Source organism: Dendropsophus ebraccatus, chromosome 1 (assembly GCF_027789765.1).
Source record: "Dendropsophus ebraccatus isolate aDenEbr1 chromosome 1, aDenEbr1.pat, whole genome shotgun sequence".
Classification (NCBI taxonomy): Eukaryota; Metazoa; Chordata; class Amphibia; order Anura; family Hylidae; genus Dendropsophus; species Dendropsophus ebraccatus.
The window spans coordinates 20,722,115-20,737,948 of NC_091454.1; the positions used below are offsets into that span (position 1 = coordinate 20,722,115).

The window sequence follows — 15,834 nt, forward strand, 5'->3', positions numbered from 1 at the left end:
TCGGCGATTAGCGGGCACAGTCCGATCGCCGTGCCCGCTAATTAGCCATTTAAATGCAGCTGTCAAAGTTGACAGCTGCATTTAAAAGGCTGTTTTTCACATGCCTGGTGGTCTTGTCGGGGGGGGGGGATGTGGATCGCCTCCCGCAATGCCATCACAGAGGAGCGATCCCCGCACCTGCTCCATCCAGGGGTCTGTGCCGTAATGGTGCTGATCCCGGCTCAGCGATCTATTGTTCCTGGCTGCAGCAAGCCAGGGCAATAGCTTGCCTATCTCATTGATCTATGCAGTATAGATAAACTTCTATATGCACTATAGATATTTTCTATACTGCATAGATCTCAATGAGAGATCAGAGTAGTGATACTAGTCCCCCAAGGGGAATAACCCTAACCGAAGGGGGAATAACCCTAACCCCAGAGAGACTTCTAGTAAGTGTGTAAAAAAAATGTTTTTATTAATAAAAAAATCCCTTCCCTAATAAAAGTCTGAATCCCCCCCCCCTTTCAGCATTTTATAAATAAAAATAAATAAATAAACCTACATATTTGGTATCGCCGCGTACGTAATCGCCTGAACTATTAAATTATCACATTCCTTATCTTGCACTGTAAACGGCATAAGCACAAAAACCCACCAAAGTGCGAAATTGCTCATTTTTGGTCGCATCAAATAAAGAAAAATTTTAATAAAAAGCGATCAAAAAGCCACATATACGCAATCAAGGTACCAATAGAAAGTACAGATCATGATGTAAAAAAATGCCACCTCACATAGCCCCATAGACCAAAGGATAAAAGCGCTATAAGCCTGGGAATAGAGCGATTTTAAGGAACATTTATTTTTTTAAAAAGTTTTAATTTTTTAAAAGCCAACAAATAAAATAAAAGTTACACAAGTTACATATTATTGTAATCGTATTGACTTGAAGAAACATGTATAACAGGTCAGTTTTACTCTAGGGTGAACGGCGTAAAACGAAAATTTGCGTTTTATTTTTAATCTCACCACACATATAATTTTTTTCTGGTTTCGCAGTGTATTTTATGCAAAGAATTAAGCCTGTCATTGCAAAGTACAATTAGTAGCACAAAAAAATAAGGGTTTCTGTGGGTCTGTAGGTAAAAAAATGCAAGTGCTATGGCCTTTTAAGTACAAGGAGGAAAAAACGAAAGCACAAAAATTGAACTTGGCCCGGTCCTTAAGGGGTTAATCAGTGTAAGCCCTGAAATCTATAGGATGTAAATAAGTTTATTTCAGATACTACAATGATAGCTTGTAATATTCCCCTTTAAGCTATTATAAGTGCACGCGTCGGATATTAGGGATTATTATTCATCTGCATTTTAAAACCAGTTGCATAAGCCTTGAGATGATGATGAAAGTGCCGCACCTCCGGAAGACTACTAGCGGCATTTATTAGCATGTAATACATGACATTGTTTATAGGACAGACTGCATACCTACATAGAAGGATTGCTGGGTTATGTCACCAGTGTACACAGTGCAGGCGGGACTGACTCGCTGTGATTTCCCACACGTGTATCTATTAATATCTATGGATGACAAGGTAATCAATGTGTAACAGATGGGAGATTATGGGTACAGGTGCACCCACTAAAACAGGCCCAGAATCAGCAAGAGGCCATTTGAGCTGGATTTAGAGTATATAATACGGTGGAAGTAAATGAGCACTAAAAGGCGGTATTAATAGGGCAGTGTCTGTGTGTGTGAGAACACTATTTGAGCACTGTGCACACTGAGTGCTGTATGACACCATTAATTAAGCCCAAAATAGAAATATATATATGGTGGTCCACAAGTAGGTGGACAGTATGTGAAATAGGGTTATGAAGGGGGACATTTATCAAACATGGTATAAAGAGAAACTGGCTCAGTTGCCCCTAGCAACCAATCAGATTCCACCTTTCATTCCGTACAGACTCCTTGGAAAATGAAAGGTGGAATCTGATAGGGGCAACTAATCCAATTTCACAGATCCACCTACTTACTGTCCACCAAGGGAGGTAGGGATAAGACACGACAGTGAGCCCTAAGGCTGAACCCACCCACTGTTCCTACCTACTTGCCTTAAACGGCCCTAGGCAGCCGCGGACAACCACAAAGGCGGTCCCTGCTCTGGTATAAGTGTAAAACAGAACAAGACAGACGAACAAACACAAAAGGAGAGTCAACAAGCCAAAGTCAGAACCAAACGGGCAATGCAGTACAAAATCAGTAAACAATCGGATAGTCAAAGGTCAGGCGGGAGGTCAGGTAACAGGTAAATTGAGCAGAGGGATTAGATACGGGGATCGCAGGAATAGACAGGGGGAGCTGGGATCAGCGTATGAATCTCAATAGCCAGCGCTGAGAGACTGGCTCAGCTTTCTTTTATGAGGATCAAGAGCCCGGTCCGGATCCCAATTGGACCGGCGCTCTGATCCTCAAGGTTCCAGACAGTCAGAGGAAAACGTCAATCAAAAAGACTTGCTCAGCTGCAGCAATCAAGTCTAGCAGAGCTCAGTATAACTACCTCATTGACGGAAGCTGAGAAGCAATCTGGTGTGTCACACAAAAGCAAAAACCAGGCCCAGTTCACACCAGGCTACTGCACATTCCTGACATAAAAGTTTTGGGACCAAAATAAAAGCTGCCCCAAAAAACGTCCACAAAACAGCCACACAAAAAAAATGTTATGGGAACATAGCCATAGAGAATATTTTTAAACTGAATATTTTATAGTTTCTATTAGATATTAGTGATCTTTTCAAAAGTTTTACCAATTTTTAACATAAAGTTTCCGGATCGTCCGAACCTTACCTTAAACAAACTGCACTAAAACAGGTAAACGATTGTAGGTGTTTAAGCTGTTTCAGCGCAGTTCAAAAAATTTGCTGATCTATACTTACCTGTCCCCACTCCCTTTGTGCCCTTCTTGTCCAGTGTCCCCCGCAGCTGCCAAAAAATCCAGTTCAGCCAATAACTTACTGAAACAGCACAGAGCCACGGCCAGTGATTAGATGAGCGAACTCTTGGGACCAGAGTGGCAGTTTTCTCAGCCAATCAGTGGATGCGGCATTGTCCCATCTCTGTCAGTGATTGGCTGAAGGCACTGGAGACCCGAAGGAGGACACCAGAGGGAGCGCGGACAGGGGGGAACACCATTTATTTAGATTTTTTTTTAGATCTTTCTGAACTTGTTGTGAACTTTTGCAAAAAGTTTGGTTCGGTACTAAACCAAACTCTTTGCACAGTTCCAAACAAATCTCGGTTTGGGAAGTTTGGTCTCTAGTTTTTAGGAAAAAAGCAATCCTGTACAACCCCCTTTACCCTGGAAAATAACCCAGGCTTCGAAGGAATCAGCTATTATTTAATATGGACATTTTATTTATCACTGACCAGTCCTATATGAGGAATTAGGCAGAAAGCACCTAGGAATGTCAGCTGCGTGTGCGTCCCGGGGTATGACTTGTCTCTGAAGCACACCATTCATACTCACTATCAGCACAGAATTATTAATAACCATGCTGAGGAATACACTCTCCTATGGGGAATGTGAAAGTTTACACTCTGGGCTATTAAAGAAAACATTTACAACAAATTGGCGTTTACACGAGTTACCGATAATCTCCAGGCATCGGGATTCCGCACGCTGGTGGGGTGTATGGGTATTTTACCATCTGTAGGGTCTTGGTGAAAGTTTACATCACATATTTTTATCCATGGATGATATACAGAAGGTGGTTAGAAAGTTTGGTCCAGAAAGCTTTGTGTGCAGTTACAGAGGTCAGATGTTTCCAGGAGTCTTTGACCAGGTTTGCAGTAGGGATTTAGTCCCACTCCTCCATACAGATTTTTCGGGGCTGTCGCTGGGCAACATTGAATTTTTATTGGGTTCAGGTATGGAGACTAGCTAGGCCGCCCCCAAGACCTTAAAATGCTTTAACGGAGCTGCTCCTTAGTTGCCCTAACTCTGTGTTTCTGGTCATGGTCATGCTGGAAGACTTAGGGGCCTATTCCACGGAGCGATAATCGGCCGAATCGGCCCAATTCGGCCGATTATCGCTCCGTGGAAGAGAACGATCAGCCGATGATCGTGTCATCGGCTGATCATTCATTTAGGTTCAGACATCATTAAAATAATTGTTCGCCAACAGCGCATCGCCACAATAGAATAGCGGTACGCGACGGCGACCAACGATTTCAGCAGCCCCATATATTACCTGTCCGGGCTGCAGGTCTTCTCCTTCTCCCGGGGTCCCGCGCGCAGCAGCTTCGGAGCGGGGCTGTCTGAACTGACAGACCGTTTAGCCAATCACTGGCCGGAACTGCCACGGCCATTGATTGGCTGAGTGATCTGTCAGTTCAGACAGCCCCGCTCCGAAGTTGCTGCAGCACAGGACTGGGAGGAAGACGGAGAAGACCTGCAGCCCGGACAGGTAATGTATGACACAAGGGCTGCAAGGACATCGGTAACGATGTCCCTGCAGCCCTCGCTTAACGATCATCGGGGCCGTGGAATAGGCCCTCGTTTACATTGTTGATCGGGCCCTGCTCGGCCCGTGGAATAGGGCCCTTAGCCAAAACCCATCTTCAATGCTCTTACAAGAAGGTTGTTGGCCAAAATCTTGTCATACATGGCCCCATCCGTCCTCTCTTCAATATGAAAACATATGCCCTAAGGCTAAATACCGGCTTGCCCCAAGGTAAAACATAACTTTTAATTAATTACTTATAAAATGCAAACGTGAGTGGTAGTGTATAATACAGTGTTTATGCTAAAATAGACTTATGCTCATATACACATGTATCTTAGCAATGAAAATAGGACCACGTAATGTACCCAGGTAATATATTACTACTGGGATAGCTATATACAGCTCTAGGGGCTCCGCTCAGTGCTTGTAATAGAGTGCTAACAGCACTATAGACCAGTTGTCACACTATCGATATTGTACCGCTCCGCATTGTATGAAAGCGCTATGAGCCAGTTGAAACGGTTAGTGCGCTGTCTATATCGTGGAGACTCAGCTCCGTACTGTATGAGAGTTCTATCAGTGATATAGATCAGTTACTGCACTGTCTGTACTATGGCAGATATTTGAAGCCTGCGACCTCGCAGGTGATGATCAACACTAGGAGTCACTTAGAGTTGATAGCGTGAGGGAACCGCTGTACACTAGCAGTGATATGTCATTGCAGGCAATATGTGCCAAGACTAGCTGTGACAATATCACACTTATGAGTCCAAGGTCTGGTACTACTAGGTGTACTGCGCTCTCCCCCCCTGTTCACATTACGTATGCTAGTAGTATATGAATAGGCATAAGTCTAGTTTAAAATAGCCATGGCCTCCTTGCTGACTAGTTTCGTCGGCAATACTAAAGTTGGCGCCTTTGATAAAGTCGGAGTATTGCCGACGAAACTAGTCAGCAAGGAGGCCATGGCTATTTTAAACTAGACTTATGCCTATTCATATACTACTAGCATACGTAATGTGAACAGGGGGGGAGAGCGCAGTACACCTAGTAGTACCAGACCTTGGACTCATAAGTGTGATATTGTCACAGCTAGTCTTGGCACATATTGCCTGCAATGACATATCACTGCTAGTGTACAGCGGTTCCCTCACGCTATCAACTCTAAGTGACTCCTAGTGTTGATCATCACCTGCGAGGTCGCAGGCTTCAAATATCTGCCATAGTACAGACAGTGCAGTAACTGATCTATATCACTGATAGAACTCTCATACAGTACGGAGCTGAGTCTCCACGATATAGACAGCGCACTAACCGTTTCAACTGGCTCATAGCGCTTTCATACAATGCGGAGCGGTACAATATCGATAGTGTGACAACTGGTCTATAGTGCTGTTAGCACTCTATTACAAGCACTGAGCGGAGCCCCTAGAGTTGTATATAGCTATCCCAGTAGTAATATATTACCTGGGTACATTACGTGGTCCTATTTTCATTGCTAAGATACATGTGTATATGAGCATAAGTCTATTTTAGCATAAACACTGTATTATACACTACCACTCACGTTTGCATTTTATAAGTAATTAATTAAAAGTTATGTTTTACCTTGGGGCAAGCCGGTATTTAGCCTTAGGGCATATGTTTTGATTATAACCAATACCTCCCACAAGGTTGGGATCGCCTAACCCCTCTCTTCAATATGATGCAGTCGTCCAGTCCCCATTACAGAAAAAAAGCCCCAAAGTATGATGTTTCCACCCCATGCTTCACGGCTAATCCATGATGGCATAGTATGTTACTAACAGCAATCTTTGAGACTGTGGTCCCAGCTCTCTTCAGGTCATTGACCAGGTTCTCCCATGTAGTTCTGGACTGATTCCTGACCTTTTTCAGAATCATCCTTACCTCATGAGGCAAGATCTTGCATGGAGCCCCAGACTGAGGGAGATTGACAACTGTCTTGTGTTTCTTCCATTTTTTTAATAAGTTCTAATAATTGCACCAATAGTTGTTGCCTTCTTACCAAGCCTGTTGTCCTGTAGCCTATCCCAGCCTTGTGCAGGTCTACCATTTTGTTCCCAGTATCCTTAGACAGCAATTTGGTCTTGACCATGTTGGAGAGGTTGGAAGTATGAGTCATTGAGTGTGTGGACAGGTGTTTATATACAGGTAACAAGTTAAAACAATTGTATAATAAGTAATTGTGCAGAGTAGGAGGAGCTCCTTAAAGCGAATGGACCACTATAACTACTCAATTAAGATATCTATATCACCACGCACATTGTAATGATGCTATCCATTCCTCCCATTGCCGTCTGGTTCCTGAGATCTCCTTTGGCTTGTACTTATGTAAATGTCTGGTTTGGTTCACTGGAGGAGGGCCTAGTACCCCTAGTGCACTGATATCTCCTCCCCTCAGTAAAACAGCCTTCGGTATAGTATTACCCCTCTGTGCAGCCCCCATATAGTATTAACCCTCTTTGTGCAGCTCAATATAGTTTAGTACAGTATAAGCCCTTTAAATGTATCAGGATTATGTTGACAACTATGTGCAGGACTCTTGTGCTACTATACGATACAATAGGGACTAGTCGGTGTCCCTGATGCTCAAGCAATGCTTTCTAGAAATGCGCAGGACTCTTGCAATATAATATCAATGTGATGGGGATTAACCTGAAACGCGTCACTGTTAGACTTCTTTATGATTTACTATGTGGTTATTTTACACATTTTTATGGCCAATACTCTCTGGCCAGGGTGAGAAAGGGAAAGAGGAAACTAAAAAAAAAAAAGCTTCCTCCTGGAAAGGGACTGTACTGTGATGTCACTCATTCTATATAAACCAGAATAGTTCACTGTCAGAAAGCAACGAGAACTCACAAAGAAAAGCCACGAGTTAGACGGGCTCCGGAATTAGAGGAACTGCTCCAGGCTACGCGCAGGGAGAGAGGTAAGATACCGGTCCTCTTATACACAGGATGGATTATTGTAAATGCCATAGAGATGTTACACACCATAGTCATTTCTGTATAGTGCTTGTTATAATGTTCACTTACATTGTCTGCAATGGGAATCCAATGCTATGACCTTAATTTTTTTTTTTTTTTTTTTTTTTTGCTGCCATTGATCATTCAGTTTTGTCTGTTTTGTTCCCAAATGGGTACTGTCACTTTAAAAAAAAATCCAAAATTTTTATTGGTTTGCTGGATAGAGCTGGGAAAAGTGATTGCTAAGCACGTCTTATATCCAGCTCACTGCAAGAGACTGAGATGGACACCTAATGTAAGTCTATGGCTTCTCTCCCTTCCCTGATCACTCTAGCAATTGGGGTCCAAGTACCAAGACCCTAACCAATCAAAACTTTTTATATGTCCCTTTAAGGTGTACTTAAAGGGGAACTCCGATGATTTTTGTTCGCTTTCAAATCAACTGGCTTCAGAAAGTTATGTAGATTTGAAAATTACTTATATTTAAAAATATCCAGTCTTCCAGTACTTCAGCTGCTGTATGTTTTTCTTTCCAGTCTGACACAGTGCTCTCTGCTGCCATCTCTGTCCATGTCAGGAACTGTCCAGAGCAGGAGGGGTTTTCTATGGGGATTTGCTCCTGCTCTGGACAGTTCCTGACACGGACAGAGGTGGCAGCAGAGACTACTGTGTCAGACTGGAAAGAATACACCACTTCCTGCAGGACATACAGCAGCTGATAAGTACTGGAAGACTGGAGATTTTTTAAATAGAGGTAAATTACAAATCTATATAAATTTCCGACACCAGTTGATTTAAAAGACAAACAAGTTTTACTATAGTTTCCCTTAAATAAATGAGGGGAGCTAGGAAGAGAATCGTTAGTGACCATAGCCAAAGTCATTCATACCATAGAGGCAGTGCATGTAGCGGCTATGGTACCCCATGGGATGAAGGGGGTTCGTTCTAGGTGGATCTTTTTCTCATTTTAATTGTTGGTGAGGACCAAAATACAATGCAAAATAGTCATGAAATGAGATTAGGGGCATCAACTGGCCAGTTCACCAACAGCAGTAGGGAGGAGCACACAGTCATATAGGACCTCATCAACACCGGGACTACCACAAGCCCTTCAAAGGAAAAAGAGAGGAGAAGACACAAGGGCATCAGCGCCTCGTGTCATATCATTGGGTTTGACATAATGGAGTGTAATGGTAGTGCGCTCACCCTTGGCATATCACCTCTACTGGGTTATAAACCTGGGTAGGATTCCGACAGGAGACACTGGCAAGTGAACAGGGGCTGAAAAAGCTGAAGGTGCCTCGCAACGGGATGCTCCCAGCAAGGGGGCCCGTATGTATAGCATAATGATAAGCAAAAATAGAAAATTGGAGGTATAAAAGACCCAGCGCTGCCTCAAACAGAATCCAATTCTTCACCATGTAATTGAATAAAAATGACAGTTTTTAATGGGTTAACGTGTTTCAGGAGAGAGTTTCCTCAGAGGGAGAGTCAGCTCAGACAGGCCGCTCTGAAGCCACAGTGCGCAGTTCCAGGAGGCATACAGAGCGCGGGAGAAGACCGGGAACGTGGACAGGTGAAGTATTTACTGTTTGGCCAAGGACTGCACGGACACCGCTACTGATGTCCGTGCAGTCCTTGCTAAACGATTATCAGGCCGTGTAATAGGTCCAGTAAACAAGCGCCGATCTAGCAGACCAGCAATCATTTACAGTATTGATCGGGCCCTCATTGGCCAGTGTAATAGGACCCTTAGTTATCATGTGTTACTGCAGATCATTTTTTAGATGGTCTTATTTTCGTTTCAGATGGGGCACCTTTTACCAGTCGTCGTTTTGCTTATTGCATGCTCAGATCTTCTCCAAGCAGCAAGGTTTTTCCACTTAAAAGATAAAAGTAAGTATATTTCAAGATTCCCTTTACATTTATGTATATTCTTTGACATTAGAGTGAAGCTGACGGTAGAGGAAACAGTGTTCCCTTTCTTTATAGCACCTCTGCAGGAGAAATGAGGTATTACACTCTTCTCACTAGAAGCAGTAATCTTCTTGTTAGAGATGAGAGCAACTGGAACATGGTCGCCATTTAAAGACCGGATGCAGCCCTAGGGACTCCTGGATGTGTACGACCTCAGGCTGTATAAATCTTTTCCCGGACTTCCTAGGACTGCATCCAACTTCTTCAGTCACCAGTATTCAAATACTGAAAGATCGGACTGGAGCATCTGTCCGGCGTTTTTTACGGAACGGATGGTAAATTGCGCGGACTCTGAGTCCGCGCCCTCCGTTCCGCCCACTACACGCCCCCTTTCCGCCCCCCTGGCGTACTCGGCGGAAAGTGTCGATTTGCGAATATTTTATTCGCAGATTGGCCATTTGCGTATAAAAAAATACGCAAATCGGCACTTTCCGCCGAAAATCATCCATTCGCAGGATGATACATGTGGCCCTAAGTGTACTAAATTCTCTAGAACAAGAGATGGTTTCTATAGACACTAGCAACATGAGGATGCTATGCGGGGGACTCCCTTGTAATACCTACCTTAGAGGTTTTCTACACTCGAAAGTCCCTTTCGCTGTTTATCATGTTTGTGCATGTTAGTCCTGTATTTTGCCTTTAAGCTTAGTCCTGTGCATTAAAAAAAGAGTTGTCTCTATGATACCAATGCCCTCGGTGTAAATGCCTATACATAATGCAATATGAAACAATAACAAAATACTTGGTGGATTCCTACCAGTTACATACCAGTCGAGCTATAGACAATGCACAATAACACAGTGACCAAAACACTTTAAGAAAACAAAAAATATACAGGAAAAGTTCTATCTCTAGGAGAAAAGTGTAAATTGAACGATAAATAGAATATTAGGGAGCTAGCTGTCTTCACTATACTCATAGGCTCCCCCTAGTGGTAGATCAGTAGAGTTTTAATATATAACTATAGCTCTGTCTGACTGGAAGTAGAGTAATGGAATAATAAAGTCTGATATTTAGTTAGAGCAGGGATGAGAAAGCTTCGGTTTTCTAGCTGTTGAAAAACTACAATTCCCATCATGCCTGGACAACCATACGGATGTGGCTGCCCAGGTATGATGGAAATTGTAGTTTTGCAACAGCTTGTAGGCCAGTGTCACTAAGTTAGATGGTGAACACCTATATCTAGCTATTTAGAGTCATCCAGGCACCTGGAGAAACAAGTTTCATCCAGCTTCCTATTTAGTGCCTCATATGCTGAAACAGGGCACCTGGTGAAATAAGCTGGATCTGTTGCATCCAGCTTCTTATCCAGTGCCTCATAGGCTGAAACAGGGCATCTGGTGAAATAAGCTGGATCTGTTGCATCCAGCTTCCTATTTAATGCCTCAAAGGGTGAAACAGGGCACCTGGTGAAACAAGTTGCATCTGTTGCATCCAGCTTCCCATTCAGTGCCTCATAGGCTGAAACAGGGCACCTGATGAAGCAAGCTGCATCTGTTGCATCCAGCTTCCTATCCAGTGCCTCATAGGCTGAAAGGGGGCACAGTTCTGGACCTATAGACCTAGAGTGGTTGTGTCTGATCAATAAAAGATACTTGCAATTTTTTATAAGACAAGACAATCATTCCAAAATGGCAACTTTACTGAATGGTGCGACCTATGTGAACAATGAAAATGCAAATACATCAAGGGCCTTCCACTCGAGTGGACGTAAGGATCCCGTTGACTGGTAGATGACTTTACTCTTGATAGGACATGGAGGACCCATTTGGCTACTGTCACTCACTATTTTATTTCTCAGCTTTAATTGTAGAGGTTGATAGAAAAAATCCAAAAAGTGGAGAAACTGTGACCATCGAGTGTAATACCACCGCTCACACTGATGCCATAGACAGCAAGGAAATACAGTGGAGCAAAAGAGGCAAAACAGGCAAGACCCTGACTGTAAGAGTAAGCGAACGTCCAGACGCCCAAAACTATACGTGTATGCTGAGAAATGAGGTCCTTGATTATACACACGTCATCTTGTATGAAGTGAATCTACCGGTCCTCCATAGAATGCTCAGTAAGTATCATTGTTATGTTATTGTGTTGTTATTACATCTCCATACATGTATACATATTGCCTAAAAAACAGCATTACTGGGTTCACACTACGTATATTTCAGTCAGTATTGTGGTCCTCATATTGCAACCAAAACCAGGAGTGGATTAAAAACACAGAAAGGATCTGTTCACACAATGGTGAAATTGAGTGGATGGCCGCCATATAACAGTAAATAACGGCCATTATTACAATACAACAGCCGTTGTTTTAAAATACCAGCAAATATTTGCCATTAAATGGCGGCCATCCACTCAATTTCAACATTATGTGAACAGATCCTTTCTGTGTTTTTAATCCACTCCTGGTTTTGGTTGCAATATGAGGACCACAATACTGACTGAAATATACGTAGTGTGAACCCAGCACAACGGATAGGAGAGGTAGCCGGCAACATGAAATTCTATGTAGATGGTGGTCAAGGTGTTTTTCTTATACAAATCTAGAGTCCATAGCCGGTTGTGGGCCCATGCTGTACCCGCTGAATAGAGATACAATATTGCTTTCTTATTTTTATACAGAAGTAGAGCATGCCATAAGTTGTTCGATAAAAAACTACAGCGGCCATTTCACCTGCTCATGGAATGGAACCTTGGATGCCAACACGGAGTTCTTCTTCGAAGCCTTCGACAAGTAAGTCCATGGCATTAGTGAAGTTATTGAAGAATGTTTTGTTAGTCGTCCATATAATTGATTACAATGCATATAATAATATACATACATATATAATTGCTTTAATAAATGGCACTAAAGCTGCTTATAATTTAAAGTGTTAGATGTTAAAGTCGCACTATGGCGTCAGTAGTAACACAAGCACTTCAGAGCCTGGGAACACTGGACAAGTTATTAGAATCAGCGGACTATCATTATTACATAGTCTGGAGATAACTGGGTGGTAACCAGTGTTTTAGCAAAATTTAAACCATTGAATTCTCAATATTAAATTTATCAGTTTTTTTATAGTAACAGGGACACCCAACTACAATGTGAAAACATTACGAAACATACTATAGAAGGGCATGCCATCCCCAGCTATACTGTGAGCTGCCATGACACGCACACCTGCCATTACTCAGAAAATCCAAGTATTGATGTTGAGCTGCACGTCCTGGACAAGAACAGATATGAGCTACACAAGAAATCCTTCACACTGAGAAACATTAGTAAGTATTCACCTGAAATATAGATTGACTGAGCCATGTATTAGCAAAAAAAATAAAAATTGGGAGTCTCCGGAGAGCCCCTTTAAAGACAGATGGGCTGCTGCCTACTTAAGCTAGCAGCTTCCTGCTGTCTATTGGATTGTATATAATGGGCTGAACTAATAAGATCCATAGATTACTGGTGAAAGCAAGGCAAGTGGTGTGTGGTTGCCTATCAGGAAGAGATGGTCAATAGTAACAGTACCAGCAAGAGTGTCCCTTTAAAACATGAACTATACCCTGATCACATGAAATGATGCAAGACAGAGAGTCTCCTCAATACTTACAAGGTGCCCCCCCTTATAAATCACATGTACCCCTTTTATCTTATAGTAAAGCCCGATCCACCACATGATCTTCGCATAGAAAACAAAAATGACTTCTCCCTACATTGGAAGTATCCGAAGACTTGGTGTAATTCCTACTCATTCTACGGGCTTGTCTTTAACGTCAAAGTAGAAAGGAAGCCTCCACATGGGGAGGAGGTAAGACTGTTTATGGCCAATGTATTACAGGGGTGTTACGGGATTTTAGAAATGTGGTCGTTTTTTCTTTTTTTTTTTTTAACTGTGCCACTTCGTGCCATATCTGGTATTGCAGCTCAGCCTCATATCAAGGGTATCAGAAGTCACATCTGAGTTACCGTTTTATATGGCCATAAATTTATTAGCACAATAGAACATGAAATCCAACGAATAGTACAGTGGAGGTGTAGATGTTACATTCAAAATATGGACCCTTAGAGGGGTTTTGCCATTTCATAAAGTCATGGGCCATCACTTTTTGATAGGTTGAGGTATCACATATTGTCGTGAGGATAGGGGCCTACATTATACTGTTGGAGAACAGAAACACATTGGTTCATTTTTCTTCAGAGGCTGCACGGTTGTCTTATTATGGGTAGAAGCCAACCATGCAGCTTCCTGAAGAAAACTAAGTGAAGCCAACACTAATGCCCCTTAACTCTAGGTAGCATTGTTCAGTTCTTCACCATTAAGACACATTCTACCAAAATGCCAGACATTGTTTGAGGGCCAGCTCTGGGACTACTCACTATAGAAAAAAGGCTTTGTTAGCACTGTTCAACTTTCTCCAGAGGCTGCACGGTTGTCCGATTATGGGGAGAAGTCAACCATGCAGCCTCCTGAAGAAATCCAAGTGAGCCAACACCGATCCCCCTTAATTCTTGGTAACATTGTTCAGTCCGATGTACTGCCTGCTCCAGTGATTTCCTATGGACATTGGGCTCATCTGTGCTCATTAATATATTGAGCGCCCAGACGAGCGGGCGGCAATTTCTCCACAATCGGACCAGCAACGGGAGCAGGACTGGTAGGAGGGGGTAGATATTTCATCCTTAATCTAGGGGTAGTGTGGGTTCTGCCCGGGGTGCCAGGTTGACAGTTTCCCTTTAAGCTTCTTCTACATAACATTGACTGACCCTTTAAAGATGTCCTCCTGGTAACACATACCCTACAAGCTGCTTTATACACCATCAGCTAGTTCCAATGTTTATTTATACATTACTAAACATATGTATTTTTTTTATATTTAGAACTACCTAAATATTGATAATACATCCCTGTCCCTGGACCACACCGATGTTACACAGTTCTGTGTCCAAGCCAGAGACATGTACCATGTTAACTCTTACTGGAGCAATTGGTCATGTGCCAAGTAGGTAAGATGTCTGTGTCACCTATGTACAAAGTGTTTGAACTGTATTTATTATAGAGATTTACTTTAAATCTCAAGTCTTCCACTACTTGTCAGCTGCTGTATGTCCTGTAGTAAGTAGTGTATTCTTTCCAGTCTGGCACGGTGCTTTCAGGAACTGTCCAGAGCAGTAGAAAATCTCCATAGAAAACCTCTCTTGCTCTGGACGGTTCCTGACATGGACAGAGGTGGCAGCAGAGCGCACTGTGTCAGACTGGAAAGAATACAAAACTTCCTGCAGGACATACAGCAACTGATTAGTACTGAAAAATTTTAAATTGAATTAATTTACAAATCTGTATAACTTTCTTACACCAGTTGATTGTTGTGGGCAGCTACCAGAGGAAGAGTTACTGTATGTTACAGACTGGCTTGGGTGAACCCTCTCTGTATGCCATATAGACAACGTTTGTTCTTATGAGGTATATATAGGTTTAGAAAAATATATCCACTTTCTTTCAGAAACAGCATCACTTGTGCCTCAGTCTGGGTTTGGGTTTTGCAGGTCAGTTCTATTGAAGTGAATGAAGCTGAAGTGTAATACCACACACAACCTAAGGGCAGGGGTGGTGCTGTTTCTACAGGAAAGTAGCTATGTTGTTTTTTCTAGATAACCTATAGCTGGGAGAAGTGCAATGCTCAGAGCTTCTCTTCCCAGCTAGCTGAGCACTCTGTCCTGGGCTTTATGTAAGTCTATGGAGTCTGTCTTATGTAATGAAATAGGGAGAACAGTTCCTCTGGTGGGCCCCAGATACCCCAGTCCAACACTGGTTGCAGGGAAATGATGAAATTAGGGATTTGATCACATCCTGGAAAATGATAAAATGAACACTCTGATGGCTTATTTCCCTAAAAAAAATTGGGATTTGATCAAATCCCTGAACTGTTTCAGTGAAATTATTAAATGAACAAGTGAAGAGTCGCACAGCTCTATGTTGGCGCCGGCTTTCCAGCAGGCAGGCCAGCGTTCCGACAGGGAGTAGGAGGCCTTTCCGGCAGGCATGGCAGCCGTTGGTAGGGAAGCAGGAGGCTCAAGATGGCTCCGGCTTTCCGGCAGGCATGGCAGTGGGCGGACAGGGAGCAGGAGGCCCAAGATGGCGCCGGAGTCCCGGCAGGCAAGTCAGTGGGTGGATGGGGAGCAGGAGGCCAAAGATGGGGTGAGTAATTGAACAAGCCTGGTTCAAGGACGGGAAGCAGGAGGGCCCATATGTGCATTGAACCAGGCACCAGGTTTGAGGCTTGTTTATTTGATCATTTCACTGAAATGGTACAGGGATTTGATCAAATTTCTGACTTTCTTCAGGGAAAATACCCAACGGAGTGGTCATTTTATCATTTCCCGGGATCAAATCCCTGATTTAATC

The 15,834-nt window shown here is 42.9% G+C and overlaps 1 protein-coding gene across 7 annotated transcripts in view; it reads left to right on the forward strand.

Annotated features, from left to right (window-relative positions):
• The window catches only part of IL12B (interleukin 12B), a 47,273-nt gene that overhangs the window by 30,646 nt on the left and 793 nt on the right, over positions 1 to 15,834 (forward strand). For 2 of the 7 annotated variants that reach the window (XM_069953214.1, XM_069953239.1), the window contains exons 1-7: positions 7,361 to 7,434; positions 9,280 to 9,367; positions 11,250 to 11,513; positions 12,074 to 12,185; positions 12,516 to 12,715; positions 13,088 to 13,239; positions 14,310 to 14,431. In XM_069953214.1, the coding sequence (XP_069809315.1) occupies positions 9,280 to 9,367; positions 11,250 to 11,513; positions 12,074 to 12,185; positions 12,516 to 12,715; positions 13,088 to 13,239; positions 14,310 to 14,431 (938 nt within the window). In that variant the 5' untranslated portion in view covers positions 7,361 to 7,434. Of the gene's footprint in view, positions 1 to 7,360; positions 7,435 to 9,279; positions 9,368 to 11,249; positions 11,514 to 12,073; positions 12,186 to 12,515; positions 12,716 to 13,087; positions 13,240 to 14,309; positions 14,437 to 15,834 lie in introns of those variants that run through there. The other 5 variants (XM_069953254.1, XM_069953245.1, XM_069953224.1 and 2 more) reach the window with 3 other exon arrangements.